Source organism: Trichosurus vulpecula, chromosome 9 (assembly GCF_011100635.1).
Source record: "Trichosurus vulpecula isolate mTriVul1 chromosome 9, mTriVul1.pri, whole genome shotgun sequence".
Lineage (NCBI taxonomy): Eukaryota > Metazoa > Chordata > Mammalia > Diprotodontia > Phalangeridae > Trichosurus > Trichosurus vulpecula.
In genome coordinates, this window is record NC_050581.1 from 187,330,743 (window position 1) to 187,348,517 (window position 17,775).

The window sequence follows — 17,775 nt, forward strand, 5'->3', positions numbered from 1 at the left end:
TTTATCACCAGACAAACTGAGTCAAAGATCACAGGATCATCGAGTCAGAAGGGACCTGGGAGATCATCTGGTCTTGACTCTTTGGGGCCATCTATTCCAACCTTCTTATTTCATATACGGGGAAACAGAAACCTAGAAAAGTACAGTGAGTTGCCCAAGGACACAGGTAAGTAAGAGCAAATCCAGGCTCCATCTCCACGTCCTCTGGCTCCAACTCCAGCCTTCTCTCCCCTGCACCACGAGATATTTGTGGCTCTAATGAGCATTTGAAAATTGCAGCCAATGGTGAGTTGGGCCCAGATCTGAACAGTAGGAGGGGAGCAAGCCGGCTGGCCTCTGGGAAGTTACAGAGCTATTGTATGGACACCAGGCTTCCCATGAGAGTCAGAGCCCATTTTTCATACCAACATTCTGCTGGTAGCATGGTATCAAGACACACACAATGCCAGGGTCTCGGAAGAATGACACACATACATGTCACCCACAAGTCTGTGGAGCAGTGCAGATTGGGGGTGGTCAGGCTGCGCTATATACCCAATAAATTGAGTGTGGAAAGAGTCCTACGAATTATGTAATAAAGACCAAACGGGGTACAGGAAGACAGACACAGTTCCTATGTGACCTCTAGGAATTGACCTTTCAATGACACCACTATGTGTAAGGTCATTAGGTGGTGCATAGATGAACACTGGACTTGGAGCTAGGGAGAATTGAGTTCAAATCCTGTCTCAGACTCTTCCTTGCTTGTGATTCTGGGCAAGTCACTTAGCCTTTGACTGTATCAGCTTCCTCAGGAGTGAGATGAGGTCAGACTCCATGGCTTCTGAGTTTCCTTCCAACTTGGAGACCACGATTTCCTATTTATGTTACTACTCTAAAATGATGTGGTAATAATCTTTCTCTCCATCCAGATATCTACCCTTCTATCCTCTCTCTCTCTCTCTCTCTCTCTCTCTCTCTCTCTCTCTCTTTCTGTCTCTCTCTTTCTCTCCATCTCTGTCTCTGTCTGTCTCTGTCTCTGTCTCTGTCTCTCTCTCTCTCTCTCTCGGAACCTATTAATGAATCAATTGAGGCAGTAGTATGGAATGTTGGGTAGAGCACTGCTTTGGAGTTAAGACCTGTTGTGAAGCTGCCTCAGGTACTTACTAGATGTGTGATGCTGGGCAAGTCACCTAAGGGCTCTGTGCCTCAGTTTCCTCATCTGTCAAATGGGGTGTTTGGATTTTATGGCCCTGCAGGTCCTTGCCAGCTCTAAATTTATGATCCTGTGATCAGCCACGTAATCAAAAAGCATTTATTGTGTCTTGTGTCCTCTGTGTTCCAGGTTCTCAGCGGGGCGGGTGGGGTGGGGGAAGGAGGATACAAGTACAAAAATGAAACTGTCCTTCCTCTGGAGGAGCCCCTAATCTAGGGGAGGAAACAACATCTACACCTAAAAATGCACACAGAGTAGAGGGACCAGACCCGAGACTCCATCAGTGTAGGAGATCCCCACAACTCCTGCAGGGGGCGCTCCTCCTCTGCAACTCATAGCCCTTCGGAGTCATCCAGCGCGATGAGAGGCAAAGACACTTGCCCAGGGCCACACGGCCAATGGGGGGTGTCTGAGGAAGGACTTGAACTAGCTCCTTCCTTGATAGGAGAGGCCAATTCTTGATCCACTATGGCAAACTGCCAAAAATTTTTAAAAATCCTGGTAATCAGAGTTCAAATGTAGCCTCAGACACTTACTAGGTGTGAGACCCAAGAAAAGTCACTTCAGCCTGTCTGCCTCAGTTTCCTCATCTGTAAAATGAGCTGGAGAAGGAAATGGCAAACGGCAAACCTCTGGTGTCTTTGCCAAGAAAACTCCAAATGGGGCCATGAAGAGTCAGACATGACTGAAAACAACTGAACAACCACCACCACCAATGGTAAGGCGCAAGGAGGCACGGGCAGCTACCGGGGTTGGGAAGGGCCTCCTAGAGGCAATGGCACAGACCTGTGCTGGGAAGGAAACACAGGATCCTCTGGTAGGAGGGGGGTGGTGTCCTAGGCATTGGGGACAGCCCACGCCAATGTCATGAATGCAAAAGAATTCCAGTGCTTCCCTTTCAATGAGGAAATGGGCTTTCCTTCCCCTTCTTTGAGGGTTTCTAGGTCACAGGTCTGAGAGGAGAAGCCTCCAGGGCCATAGAATCATATCATTCAGTGAGCTGGAAGGGATCTTGGTCGGGCCTCAAACTTTTGATTTTCCTCTTTGCTTGAGTTTCAGGGGGAGAGTGGGCAACAAGTCCCTTCTTTTCAGTCTTTGTGAACATAGATGCTTCTGCCAAGCTCTGCTCTATGGAGCCTTGGAGGGCGGATCTACAGGTTGGGAATACTTCCGTCAATGGCAAGGTCAAATGTCACTGAGAAGAAACCCAAAGAAGGCACCAAAGCTGCCTCTCATTCTCTTTGGAACCGAGAAAGTGCTCCCTGGAGGCCCACATGCATCGTGCTGTTGCTGAAGAGCTCAGCTCTCTTGTTTCTCTGTGGAAGTGGGGTGATGCCACACTAGCTACACTTTTACGTACGATTCTCTTGGTTTATTTGTACAGCTTATTTTGGGAAAGTTAAGGTCAAGTAGCCACACAGCAACTTTTAGGACCACAGGTCTGCAGAGAGGCGGGGCCTCAGAAGTTAGCTGGTTCAAATTCCCTCATTTTACAGATGATGAGGCAAACTGAGACAAAATGACTTGTTCCAAGTCCCCCACGTAGAGGCAGGATTCCCAACCAGGGCATGGACTCTCAATTTGGCCTTCTCTCTACTGCCCCCAGTGTTTCCCAGAACAGGAGATCTGGAGCTGGGAGGGTCCTCAGAGGACATCCTTCATGTTACAGATGAAGGAACCTAATGATTTGCTTAAGATCACAGAAATAGGTAGGATTCAGACCCTGGCCCTCTGATTCCGTGTCTGAGGAAACCAAGGCACAGATACAAGAAGTGCCACATGTCACATGCCACATGGAAATTAAGTGGCAGAGCTGGGACCTGACAACATGCTCTGAGACCAAGGTTCTTTCCCCTGTACTGCTGCCTCCACTTCAGTGTCTAGTCACAAAAATGTTATTCATGCTTCTTTAAAAGATAAAAAAGAAAGATAATCTAAAATCTTATCATGCATGGTTGAGTGGGTGGAAACAAACACTTTTTCCTTGTGGGAGTGACAGAAAAACATTTTTTTTGCAGAATTTTCCCACTCTCTCCTCACTCAGGTCTTCACATCTCTAGGGAAGAGAGAGGCCAAACTAGGCCTTGGCAAATAAATGTACAGAGGACAGGGCATAATGACCCACATCCTGTTAATCCAGAAGAACGTCCGAAAGGGAATGGGCCATGGGAGAGTTTGGCAGGTGGCTGCTCTGTCTCCATTATCCTAGCTCTAGGGACCAGCTGCTCAGCTGTCATCTCAAAGAGAGTCAGTAGTAAACAAAAACTCCCCTTCATCTTCTAAGGAAAAGATGAAAAACCTCTGGCCCACAGAATGGATGTGGTCCTAAGGATATTTGCCCAGTAGGGCAAAAGTCTGCTAAGTTATCAAATGAGATGATATCTGTGAAGCACTTAGCACGGTGCCTAGCTACATAATTGTTAGAGATTATTATCATTGTTCAGTGGTCATGTGGTAGCAGTAGTGGTAGTAGTAGTAGTAGTAACAGCAGCAAAGTCTCCTTTCTGCCAAGAGCAGCACAAGTAATCACGTTCTGACTTACCTTCGTGATAATTGCTTCCTCCCAAAGGTGGAGAAACAAGCAAGGGCCTGCAGTAGTCTAGCAACAGTGAGATGATGGTCATGCACATTGATTTTGTCATATCTTGGCTGAAGTGGTACGTTCAGTCATGGCCACTACAGGTTAGGAAGGACACCAGTGGGCTGGAGAATGTCCAAAGGTGGGTGACTAAGTTGGGGAAATGTCTTGAGTCCGTGACATATGAGTTCTGGTTGGAGAAACTGGGCATGTTTAGCCTGGGGAAGAGAAGACTCAGGGAGAATGTGACCGCTATCTTCAAGCATCTGAAGGGATTAGACTTGTTCTGCTGCCCCCCCAGGTCAGAACCAGGAGCCATGGTGGAAGCTGAAAGGAGGTCCATTTAGGCTTGATAAACTTCTTCATAATTAAAGCTGACCCATAATTAAAGAGATGGTTTTGCTAGAGAGGTGGTGGATTGCCCTCTGTGGAGGTCTGGAGATTGAATTACCACTCATCAGGTCAGTTATAAGGATTGCTTTTGATTATGGGTTGAACTAAATGACCTCCAAGGTCCTTTTCAGCTTGGAGGCTATCATGCTTCTGCACGCTGCCCTGGTCAGCCATTGTGGGAATATCAGATTCCTTTCTGGGTACTGCAATTTAAGAACCTTGATAAGCTAGAGGGCTTCCAGGAGAAGTCGACCAGGATACAATTGCTGTTGTATCAATAAGTCCCTGCCATATGAGGATGCACTGAAGAAATTGGGGCTGTTTCCCCCCAGGGGATAAGAGAGCTGTCTTCGTCTGTATGATGGGTTTTTAGAAGACTGGTTCTGCTTAGCCGCTGAGGGCAGAAACAGGAGTGATGAGTGGAAGCCATGAAAAGGCAGATTGGTGTTGATGCCAGGAAAAACTCCCTAACTAGAGAGGTTGCTAACCAGTCACTCCACAAGCATTCATTAAAGCACCTACTGTGTGCCTCCACCTGAGCTGGGCACTGGGGATACAAAGACAAAGACGAAGCAGTCCTTGTCCTCTGGAATTTCCATTCTGTGAGGTTTACTTCAGAAAGGTGTTAGCTGTGTTGGGAGGCCCTAGGGAAGAAGGCTCCCCCAATAGAGGATCATGGGGACCACTTGACCGTATGTCAAGCAGGTATGTGGTAGAGGGGATTCTTTTTCAGGTATAGGCTGGACCAGACAGCTGTGGGGGCCCGTCTCTTCACAATTGGTGCTTTAGCTTCTCAGAATCTAGGTTCTGAGTGGGACCAAGCAAAGGTTCTGCTACTATCACAAAGAATAGAGAAATCGTTCCCTCTAGACTGTAATCTCCCTGAAAGCAGAACAGAAGTTTCTTGTACTTTTCCCCATCTACCCTTTAGCCCCTAGCAAAGTGCTGAGTACTAGTCAGCGTTTGATAGATGCTTGTTAGGAATGGGACCTTTTATAGCTGAAAAGACCACCAAGTCCCTGGGTTGTGAGTCTTGGGCTTTCTACTTCACCCTATGATATCCAAGATTTTCAGCAAAAATACAAATAAAAACCCAAGCCAAGTGGCCTATCTACTATTCCCTACTGTCACTTTTGGGAATTGATTTTAAAAACACTATGTAGTTTGCACCATTTATCAATAAAAACTCATGTGGCTCCTCAGATATGAGGATTTCTACCGAGCCCCAGTCACCTGGACATGCATTTCCTATCAAGATGGTTTTCCTTCCACCTGACCCTCGGAGCCTTGAGTCTGAGGTCGTGGGCACAGCTATGACCATTTTCAAAGGTTGCCCCCGATCAGTACCTTCAGAAGCTCCCTGCCCTGGTCTGCCACTCCTAGGCACACATCCTCTTCAGAGTCAGCCCTGGATCTGGGACTCAGCTCTGGGATGTAAAAAATGAAGGGAAAGTAGATACTGTGCAAAAGGCAAACCACTAACCAAAGTCCAAAGGAGTTTCTCCAATTTCTGTAGCTTCTGGAAGACATTTGGAAGAGAGAAAAAATTACAAAGAGAGAAGTCTATAATATCTGATGATAAAAGATGTGGGTGTACATCTCACTTAGAAGGAAGCCACAAGTCTGCCAGGACTTGCCTGCCCTTCTTTGGTTTTGCAAAATGTCTCAAAACAATTTAAGAAAATTTGGATACAAGAAGGAATTGGACAGACACCCTTCGCAATCTCACTCTAATCTGGCCTTTAGAGTAGAGGCTCCCTTTCCTTGCCTCCAGCAGTACCAACAGCTGGCCAACTGCCACCCACTGACTGTTAAGTCCACCAGTCTTGGAAGAGGCATCTTCCCCTCCCCCACCCAGACTGCTGATTCTACTTGTCCACTATCTCCTTCCCCCTCCTCCCGAGTCCTTTGAAGAAGCAGCTTCTATGGAGAAGGATCACCAACAACTGGCACCGATGGGGCAGGAAAGTTAGACTGGCTGGGTCAGCAAAGCTCCCAGAAAGGGAGACAGGCATGTGCAACTGCTGCTGCCACTTCAGTCATCACATCCCCTCAGACTCTGATGGCAAAACCCCCCAGGACACTGAGCCCAAGAAGCTTAGAAATAGTGGTGTCCTCCAGACCCCTGACCCTGCCTGCTTCCAGACCAGACTCCTTAGAGATCTTTGAAGAGGGGCCATTACTTGGGAGAAGTCCTCAGCTTCCACCAGCACCACCAGCAGCTGACTAATTGCCAACAATGGACTCATATCAAGGTCCTTGGGAGGGCCAGCATCTCCCAGACCACCTTCTGTTTCCGACTTGGCCTCTCCAACCATCATCCTGGGGTATGAGCCTTGTGGAGAAGCAGCCTGGTGACTCCTTCTTTGGGTGCCACAGCCATAGCTAGTGAAGAACCCAAAAAATGTTCTCATGGACAAAGACCTCGGCACCTTTCAATGTTTCAACTACAGAAATTGATATGATTTTATCAGTGGAAATGGTGGTAAAGAAGAGGCCTGACCATCAGCTTTGGTGTTGCACCCCAAGGACTACAGGGCCCTTCCAAGGCAGAAACCTCCTTCATGTTTTAACTCCTCCATTAGTACGTGAGATGTTTTAGAGCAGGGCCTTTCTTTTCTTTTTCCATCCCAAGGGCTTAGCATGGTATGGTGCCCCTAGTGAGCAATCACTAAATGCTTTTTAATTCATTCATTCCTTACTTTTATAACATCGTAAGTCCACGTTTGTGTAGTGCTCAAAGTCTGACAAGTTTTTACAAGGTACTTTGTGATTGATCACATCTCATCCGATCCTTCATTGTTCCTTCCTTCTTCTTCTCTCCCATCTTCCCAGGATTTTATTGCCCATTAGCACCTCTGCAAGGGATTGGAAGGCAGCTTCAGCTTTGAAAACAGGGGACACAGTGTTAGAGTTGGAGACCGGAAGACTTGAGTTTGAAACTTGCTCCACACACTTATTAGCTGTGTGACCTTGGGCAAGTCACTTGACATCTACCTACCTTAGTTTTCACATCTGTAAAATGGGAATAGCACCCATTCCCCAGGGTCATTGTAAGACTCAAATGAGATAGTCTGTATAAAGTACGTCACAAACCTTAAAGTATTGTACAAGTGTTAGCTGCTATTATTATCACGAACAATTCAGTAGAGATGTGGTAAAGCCATTTTGATGCTTTTTGGTGCCTTTAGTCTTTGAGCCTCCAGAAAAGCAGTGGATTCATTATTGCCCTATCATCCCCTAAGCTACAGGTCATAAGCCCCTTTGGTACACCTTAGTCAAGGTTCTTCTCAGGCTCCTCCAAGGGATCTGTACGTCACTGACGTGGCTCCTCTCTCTGATGAATATTGCAGCCCATTTGTGCTTCCTTCCCTCCTGACCAACTTGAAGATGGAAACATCTCTGCCCTGTTAGCTGGCTAGTACTCACAAGAGGCACATGATGGGCCCTTAATTTAAGCCTTCTCTGATTGGAGGACAAGTCACGGCTTGCATTCCACTGTTCCAGCCTTTGAAAGCAGCCGGTGCCCTCCATGCCACCAAGTTGTTGGGCATCAGGGGATAACTTTGGTGGAGATACTTTTTAGTCACTCTGGTAAAAAAAGTGAATCTGGGGAAGATGTGGGTAGAAAGAACCCTGGATTCTGCATTGGAGGTCCTGGGTTCAAATCCTTCCACACAGCCTTGAACAAGTTACTTTGTTGCTCTTGGCCTCAGATTTCCTCATCTTTGAAACAAGCGAGAGGGACTCACTCCATAATTTCCAAGGTCCCTCCTGGCCCAAGATCTGTGATCACGGAATCCTTCAGTAGGTAGCGACCAACGGGCAGGATTGGGTGATCATTTGTACATTAAGAGGACTTGTGCATTCCGGGGCCCCTGTGGATGAGTTTATGATTTTTGTCTAGAAAGTTGGTCCATCCGCTGAAGTCAGAACTGGGCCTGGGGCTAGGGAGCCATTTTCAGCAAACTTTTCTGATTGATCACTTCTATGCTCCCTGGGGGAAACTAAGCAGCTGGTCCCACGTGCCCTCTGTCCATTCATGCCGCAGTAATGGTAATGAGTTGTTTTTCTGGGTCACCACCGTCCCCCAATCTCTCCTGAATCTCCTTGGCGGAGCTCTTTAATTACTTCTGGAGTGAGTACCTGGCGTAATTGCTTGACTTCAGTCTTGGCTGTTTTCTTGGAACCTAATTGATTTCTCATTCCCCCACCGCTCGGATCCCGGGGAGGCAGCAGCCGAGGCATGAGGTACCTCGGGCCAACAATTGAGAATTAATAAGAGGGGGAAGAAAAGCAAGCTTGTCAGATGGCATCGATTTGTGATTTCAGAAAAAAAGAAACCAAACTAAACCAGACCGTGTTGTACTAAACGAGGGCTAAGAAGATTAGGGAGGGAGGGAGGAGAGCAGAGGCAGCAGAGAGGGGACAGCGCAAAGGGCACCAACCCCCAAACCACACCAGGGATTTAGACAACGTGTGTCTGTGTGTGTATGTGTCTGTGTGTGCGTGCCTGCGTGCCACACGGAGCACCAGCTGTTGCCTGATCTCTCAGATGCCAGTGACGATCTTACATTGTTTTTGTGCAGACACACATGGGCCTGTCGGTGTCTCGTCTGCGCCAGAAGAGCGCCAACTCCTTGAGGGCAGCACCTATTATCTCGCCTTTGTCTTTGTGTCCCCAGTGGCTAGCGTAGTGCCTGGCACATGGTAGGAATGACTGAGGAAAGATTGGTCAAGCAATTACTACGTGCCAGGCATTGTGCTAGGTGGCCGGTGGTGTAGTGGATAAAGCCCCAAACCTTGAGTCAGGGAGATCTGAGTTCCAATTTGGCCTCCTACTTCCTACTTGTATGACCTTTGGCAAGTCACTTAGCCTCTGTCTGCCTGTTTTTTCATCTGTAAAATGGGGATGATAACAGAACCTACCTCCCAAGATAGTTGTGAGGATAAAATGGAATAATATTTGTAAAGCATTTTGAAAACTTGAAAGTGCTACATAATTCTTGTGGTTTGTTTTTGTTCAGTTGTGTCCAGTTCTTCGTGGCCTGGCTTTGGGGTTGTTTTTAGGCAAAGATAGTGGGGCGGTTTGCCATTTTCTTTATCTAGCTCATTTTACAGATGAGGAAACTGAGGCAAACAGGGTGAAGTGACTTGTCTAGGGTCATACAGTGAGCGTCTGAGGCCAAAGTTGAGTTCAGGTCTTTCTGATTCCAGGCCCTGCACTCTACCCACCCTAGCTGCCCTCACCCATTTGCTAGTTATTTTCTTCCTTCCTTCCTTCTTTCCTTCTGTAGCACGGTGGATGGAGTGTTAGGTCTGGAGTCCAGAAGATTCAAGTTCCAATCCTGCCTCAGATACTTGCTGGTTGCATGACCTTAGTTTTTCCATCTATAAATGGGAATCATAACAGCACCTACCTCACAGAGCTGTTGTGAGAATCAAATGAGATAATATCTATAAAGTCTTAGCACAGTGTTTGGCACACAGCAGGTACCTAATAAATGCTAATTTCCTTCATATCTATATCTAATCTTCTGACTTGAGTCCCCTCATCCCACCACACACACATACATACGCATTTATATGTATGTATGTATGTACATATATAGATATATAGACATGGACATATACGCATGTATGTGTATGTATATATATGTATATATTTTTTTTCTGTGACTTTTAAGAGGATGAAGAGGAGAATGAGCCGACAAACCAAACCCTAGCGTTGCTGTCTCTGCTTCCTGCTTCATTCAAGGTCCCAAGCATTCTCTTATCTTTCAGAAATGCTCTCAAGTCATCAAGAGTAGCACATATGGAAGGTTTTCTATACTGAAAACAGAATTCCCCTCTCCAATGCTCCCCACACCTTCTCCTGCACCAAAGTATGACATCTTCTCAATAGTAAATGACACCTGGCAAAACTGGCAAGATGTGAGGCAGCTATAAGGTTGACAGTTATTCCATAAGCTTGGGCTCTGGCCAGGGGAGCTCCTGTCGGCTTGCTCTAGCCTGCCTAAGCCTGGGATTAAAGTTGATCCTAGACCCACCCAGTTGCAGAGGTCCAGTGGTAGAGGGGTAGATGGAACTGCTGCTGTCCAGGGTACTGAGCCAGGACTGACGGTCAGAAATGAAGACAAAGGCTGGCTAATGAATGGATTCAGAATGAAAGAACCGTTAAAGATTTGCCGCCTGAGCAGAGCAGGACCTTCTAAGTGAGTGATGGCGTAGGAGCCTCAGAGAATGCCGAGAGCGGCAGATCCAGATTGATTCAGTAGGGAGTCAGTTACTAGGTGACTAGGAAAGTAAGTATGGCAGTGATGTACAGAAAGTGGTTCTTAAGCTTCCATTAGTGCCAAGAGCTGTGCTAGGCTTTGAGGATTCACAGATTGTACTAGTCCCTGAGGCACACCCTTCATGCTAGCTGGGAGAGCTTACTCACTGCCCTATCAACACCCTGATCTATCTGCCTCAATTTAAAAACATTTTTTATATAATCTCTACTTTTCTATTATTTACTTTTTATATAATTTATATTTTTAATAATTTAGAAGAACTATTTTCTAAGATGTTCTCTTTGCTTTGACCCATATTTAATGACAGGATTTCAGAGTTATAAGGAACTTCAGTAGCCTTCTAGTCCAATCCATCCCTCACTCTAGATTCCCCTACAACACCCATGACAAGTGGTCACCCAGCATCTGGTTAAAGACTCTCAATGATGGATAGTTCTCTGCCCTTCAAGAAAACTCGGTCAGTTTTTGTACAGCTTGGATTGTTAGGAAGTTTCTCCTGACATTAAAACTAAATTTTCCCTTTCACAAATTTCACCTATTTTTTTCCATTTCAGATCTCTACTAGAGCCAGATAGAACAAGTCTAATACTTCCCCCCCCCATCCCCTTCTTCCTTCTCACACCCCTAACACCTTTGTTCATATTCTCTTTAGTTCCTGCCCAGACTATTTCAATAGCTTCCTTCCTAATTGGTCTACTTGCTTCAAGGCTCTCCTTACTCCTACCCTTCTTCTGTACAGATGACAAAGTGATTTTCATTAAATGTAAATCTGACCATGTCATTCCCTCTCTTGCTTAGGAAACCCCAGTGGCTCTATGTTGCTTCTAGGACAAAACATATTCATAAAAATGAAGTCCTCTGTTTGGCTCTTAAAGCCCCTTTCAGCTTGGCCACAACCCATTGGTCCAGACTCATTAGACATTACTTGCTTCTTGCTGTTCCTCCCATACAGTATTCATCTTTCATCTCTGTGCCTTTGAACTGGATGTCCTCAGAGTGTAGAATACATTCCCTCTTGCCCTCTAAGCTGTTGGTGATGCAGTGAATAAAGCACGTGCCCGTACTTAGGAAGTCCTGAATTCAAATCTTGTCGCAGTCACACTCTAGCCATGTGACCCTAGACAAATTATTCAACTTCTATTTGTCTCAGTTTCCAGAACTGCAAAATGTGGATAATAATTGAACCTATCTACCAGTGGTGTTGTGAGGATCAAGTGAGATAATTTTTGTAAAAAGCACTTAGCACAGTGCCTGGTACATAGCAGGTATTGTTTAAATGCTTATTCCGTTCTCCACCCAGTAGAAGCTTTACTTCCTTTAAGATTCAACTCAAGCTTCACCTACTTGAAGCCTTTCCTGATCTGAGAAAATGTGAGTGGCCTCTCAGCAATGTATTTATTATAAATGTATTCTTCATATACAGAAATACATACACACGTGTGTAAATACACAGATATGTATATACATAATACACATCTATCTATGTATCTATGTATCTATCTATCTCTTTCTCTCTTATCTGTCATCTATCTGTCTGTCTGTCTGTCTATCTAAAATAGTGTTAATGGATGGTAATCTTAGAGGGAAGGGTTCTTCCCACCAGAAGGGGTAGGGTATAGGTAAGGCCTCCTGCAGAAAATAGATTTTGAGGTGAGTCTCAGTCCATCCCTTTCCATTAAGCCCTTCCTGCCCACTTCAAATGAATGCCTATACTAGCAAATATAGCCTATATTTCAAACTTACTGCCTTTAGTGTTTGCTCCTCATCTCCTGTGATTCAATCTTGTCTATACAACAAGAATGTAAACTCTTTGAATATAGGGAACCTGTTTTTGTAAACATTAAATTGCTTTAATAATGTTCATTGTTTCGCCTATAACCACTGGCTTGGATTTCTTTTGTACCTCCCATAGTCCCCTGACTGGTGGCCATGTGTGAGCCATGTCTGAGAACGTGGCCACAAGTGCTTGTGGTGGTCTGGACAGGACTCTTACCTGATAATGATCAGGGGAATGAAGTACACCAGGAAGGCCACGATGGTCATGTATGGGATCCAGTAGGAATCATCAGGCCACAAGGCCCAGCACTGTATTTCTCCATTGGCTAGTTTCCTTTTCCCAAAGATGATCAGAGTGGGAATGGAAAACAGGAAAGAGAGGCTCCAGGCAACGAAAATCAGAACTTTTGCCTGCTTTTCTGTTTGAGAAAACCAAAGGATTAATCAGTAATTCCCTCCCCCTTCCTTGCAAAACTCAGAAATTCTGAAAATAAGTTTGTAAATTGAAACCACACAGGGAACTATATCTAAAATGTAAGATCCTTGGAGGTCTTTGCCATTTTTCATCTTTGTTTATCCAGTGTTTCATCAAAGGAACAAACAAAATATGTATGTGACAACAAAAAATATATCTGACCAAAGGTGAAGATGGGCTGGTCATTTAGTGAGAACAAGGGATCACCACTGATGGATCATTTGGCTATAGTTTTGCAACTGGAAGAGACTCTCAAAGTCATCTAGTCTGAAGTCTTTATTTTACAAATGAAGAAACTGAGACTTTGAGAGACAAGTATTTTGCCTTAGGTCATGTCAGCCATAAACAGTAGACCTGGAATTTGAACCTAGACCCTCTGAGTCCAAATGTAGCATTGTTTCATTTGCAGCATGCTTCTAGATGTTGAATTGGTTTCCTTGAAAGGTCAAGAGAACTCAAGAATGGCTCCTAGAATGTTAGGTGGACGGACCCCTTGAAGCAATCAGATGGGAGCAGATGTATGAGTGTTGTGCCAAACAAATAGACAGGAATGTGATACAATCTGAATCACTGGAGGAAGAACCCACATAAGAGATCACAACTCCATGAAATTCCTGTAGTATCTCTTATGTTTATCCCACGGTAGGTAATTAATCAATGCATGTTAAAATGACATGTCTGGTCTGGTTGAGTCTAATGTCTATGGATGTAGTACACACGTTGTTAGGGCTATTTGACCTCTTCTGTTGGACTTTCACCTTCAAACCCTTTGTGAAAATGAATCAGATCATCATCACATCATATAGGAAAGTTGTGTCTAAGTGACTGTATTGTGTTCCAGCTTCCAAGCCATGCCTACCTCCCCCCATTTCCTAAAAGACTGACCTCATCATCAATAATGTTCCCCAACGCAGGACTTCCAACTTATTCTCCATTAACTTCCAACAAAGATCTTACATTATGGTCAGCATTAGGCTTGATGATCTCCAAGGTCTCTTCCAGGTCAAATGTTCTAGAATTTAATTATGCTTTCTATCTTTGAGGAAGCAATGTGACAGAATACATATGGATTTAGAGGACCTTGGTTCAGATTTTGCCTCTTAATATAACATGGGCAAGTCATTGAAACTCCCCAGATGTCAGTTTCCTCCTTTCCACAATAATGTGGTTGGGTTAGATGACCTCTAATCTCTTTCAGCTCTATATCTATGACCCTAGTGGTCTTCACAATGAGAGGGATGGACTAGATAAACTTTGAATTCCCTTCTTGCTCTAACATATGATGCTAGAGGTCATTTACCTGATCAAATTCTCTGTTTCCTTATAGTGTATAGAAGGAAATGTAGAGGTCCTTTAGGCAACCCCCTCATTTTACAGATGAGGGAATTGAGTCCCAGAGCGAGAAATCACCTTCCTTGGAGTCATGGAGACAGCACAATGTCATTTTCCAAAGGTTTGTTTGGAAAAGAAGATAAGCTGGCCACATAACAAGGGTGAGGGGTAGCCAAAGGCCAACCTAAAGCCTTTGAAATCCAAATCTAGTCCCATTCCTTATATGTTCTTATGGTGCCTGTTTCACAGCATTGCGGGGAGACCAATGAAATTATTTATGTCAAGTTCTTTGTAGACTTTAAAGCACCATACAAGGGTCAGCTGTTTTTCCATTGTATGCAATTTACCTATTCACCTTCCATGACTATCTATGAAGGGATCTTTCATATAGAACTGGAAAGGAACTCAGAGGCCATCTAGTCCAATGTTTTCATTTTCCATTTGAGGAAACTGAGGCCTACAGAAGTCGAGTGGTTCACTCAAGGTCATACAAATGTTAAGTGTAAGAGATGGGAATTGACTTCAGGTCCTCTGACTTCAGAGATGATGTTTATTCACATTAGACCACACTGTTGCGCTATAGATAAAATTCCTTTTGCCTAAAAGTTCTCCATTTATTCTCTGCTAATTCATGGACTTTGACACTTTAAAAGCTTTAAAGAGACCTCTTCCAATAAGCCCTCCCAGGTTAATTCCACCTACCTCCAATGAGCCTTTATTCAAAATCCAATAGCAGTCGGGACCATACCAACTTGCCAATATCGGTATATTGCTCTGAAAATGTTCTGAAGCCATTTTCACCTTAGTGTTGCTTTCCTAGCTACCTGTAACTAGCTCAAAGGCAGGGGACTATCTTGTGTTTGCCTTGATTCTTCCTACAACCTTTAGTGAGCTCAGTGGCTTACAGAAGATATTCAATCATTGTTTCCTGAATAGGGTGACTAAGGCTAGGAAAACAAAAAGTTCTTAAAAATCCATTCTTAGTGTGACAGCTGCTGAATCTACTGTTCTGATCCATCTAACCAAATGTCTTGTTGAGAATGTCTTCTCTAACTCTGGTGGATGATTGGGCCTAAATTTTGAGTTTTAACCTTTAACTTCAGGCCCTGTAAAGATATTGGACTCCTCCCCTTCTCCTCACCCTGCCCCCATTATCAAATGGGCTCAGTTTATGTATCCTTTTGGCTATAGATTCGAAATGTTTTTTGGGGGGAGTCCCAAAATGACTCAGTCAGAAATTTCATCATAGAGTCAATGAGAGCTGGAAAGCACCTAAGGGATCATTTAATCCTAACCTCTTTATTTGACATAAAGAGAAACTGAGACCCCAAAAGGGAAAATTACTTGTCCTTGGGGAGGGTCACACAGGGGAAAAAATAGCAAAGTCCAGATATAAATGCAGATTCCTAAACTTTAAATACATAATTCTTTCCACTCCACTATATTGTCCCCCCTCCAAATAGTGCCTAGCAACTCATCCCATTGGCCACATTTTAGCAGCATCAAACCAACTCACCTCCTTGAAGAATCTTCATAGGGTAAACAATGGCATGATACCTGTCAATGCTGAGTGACACCAGGACATAGGTTGAGGCATATAGGAGCACCACCTGAAGGCAAGAAAAGGAGATAGAATGTCGCAATGTTCAGGGTGGAAGGAAGGATACCTGGCAAAAAGCAGCCATGTCTGGGGATGGTTGGAAGCTTAGATATTTTACCTTGGGGAAGAATGGGCATCACTCCAGATGCATGCACTGCAGGAGCTGGGATGGCTATCTATGTATCAGGACACAGGGCTGGGTGGGCAGTGACATTCTATTCTAGCATTCCTTGGGTGCCTGCGAGTTCCCTTCTTTTTACCAATCCTTGCATTTATTGGACACATTTAACTGGAAGTGACATTCACAGCTGAAACTAATATTCTTGGCCACAGTGAAGCCAATGCTTTATTATTATTATCTTAACCAGACTTGTGACCCTGCGCTTACAATGATATGGAGAATGACAGATGAGGCAGCCCCTTCTACTGATGCACACCAGCACCTGCTCCTCAGCTTCTAGTCTCAGCGACTTCATGGGGGAACCAAGACATCCAGCCACTTGCATAGTCGATATGCAGGGCTGTTGTGTGTTTCAAACAAGATTCTGAATGGGAAGCTCTTTAAGGTTTACAAAGTGCTTTACATCCATGATCTTGTTTGAGACACAACGCCCTTGTGTGGAGACTCTAGGAGTGCTAGCTGCTGTTGCTGTTAATGTTATCCTCCAGTCTAGTAATGACTTCCTCCACTTGTATAATTTTACCATCTATTTCCTCCTGTAACTCATTTAACTTTTTCTTTAAGAATTTCGATACTGCGCCATTTGGTGCATATATATTTAGTACTGATATTACTTCCTTGTCTCTGTTAGCTTTAAGCAAAATATAGTTTCCCTGCTTATCTCCTTTAATTAGGTCTATTTTTGCTTTTTCTTTGTCTGATGTCATGATTGCTATCCTTGCTTTTTTTAAACTTCAGCTGAAGTATAATAGATTTTGTTCCAGCCTCTTTTTTTTTTACTCTGTGTCTCTCTGTTTCAAGTGCATTTTGTAAAAAATGTGTTGTTAGATTTTGTTTTTTAATTCATTCTGCTATCTGCTTCCATTTTATGGGTGAGTTCATCCCATTCCCATTCATAGTTATGATTACTATGCATTACCCTCCATCCTAATTTTTTTTGCTTGCTTATCGTTCTCTGTCTCTCTCTCTCTCTCTCTCTCTCTCTCTCTCTCTCTTCTTTTACCATGTACCTCCTCAAAAGTCTGTTTTGCTTCTGATCACTGCCACACTTAATCTGCCATCTTTTTAATCCCCCCTTCTCTTATCCCCTTTTCTTTCCTACTTTCCTGTTGGTTTAAACAAATTTCCATACCCAATTGAATGTGTGTGGGGGGTGGGAGGGTGGGAGGGTGGGGAGGAGTGTGTACATTCTTCCCTTTTTGAATCAATTTCTGAGAGTGAGGTTCAAATAGTGCTTGTGATCACTGTCCCATTTCCCCCTCCAATGTAAAAGCTTAACATATTTGACTTAAACCTATACTCTCTATGTAGATTATTTCTAGTTGTTCTAATAACGATAAAGCTTTTAAGAGTTATATATATCACCTTTCTGTATATGAATGTAAACAGTTTAACCTTATTAAGTCCATTATGATTTCTTTTTCTTATTTATTTCTTTATGCTTTTCTTGATTCTTGAGTTTAAATGTCAAGTTTTCTTTTCGGCTCTGGTCTTTTCATCACTAATACTTGAAAGTCCTCTATTTCATTAAATATCTGTCCCCCTGAAGGATTATACTCTTTTGCTGAGTAGGTTATTATTGTTTATAATCCTAGCCCCTTGGTCTTCCAAAATATCATACTTCAAACCCTCTGCTTCTGTATTGTTGAGACATGGCCCCACGTTATGTGAATGGCTTCTTTCTGGCTGCCTACAATATTTTCTCCTTGACCTGGGAGCTCTGGAATTGGGCTATAATATTCCTGGGTGTTTTAATTTTGGGATCTGTTTCAGGAAGTGATCAATGTATTCTTTCAATTTCTCTTTTAATCTCTGGTTCTAAAATATTGTGGCATTTTTTCCTGATAACTTCTTGAAATATGATGTCTAAGCTCTTTTTTATAGTGACTTTTAGGTAGTCCAATAATTCCTAAATTATTTTTCCTCAATCTATTTTCCAGGCAGTTCTT

The 17,775-nt window shown here is 43.9% G+C and overlaps 1 protein-coding gene across 1 annotated transcript in view; it reads right to left on the reverse strand.

Annotated features, from left to right (window-relative positions):
* Positions 1-17,775, reverse strand: part of NPSR1 (neuropeptide S receptor 1) — a 170,384-nt gene that overhangs the window by 13,086 nt on the left and 139,523 nt on the right. Inside the window, exons 4-5 of the mRNA XM_036739342.1 lie at positions 15,562-15,655; positions 12,456-12,657 (exon numbers count right to left, since the gene is read on the reverse strand). Coding sequence (XP_036595237.1) covers positions 12,456-12,657; positions 15,562-15,655 — 296 coding nt within the window. The remainder of the gene's footprint in view (positions 1-12,455; positions 12,658-15,561; positions 15,656-17,775) is intronic.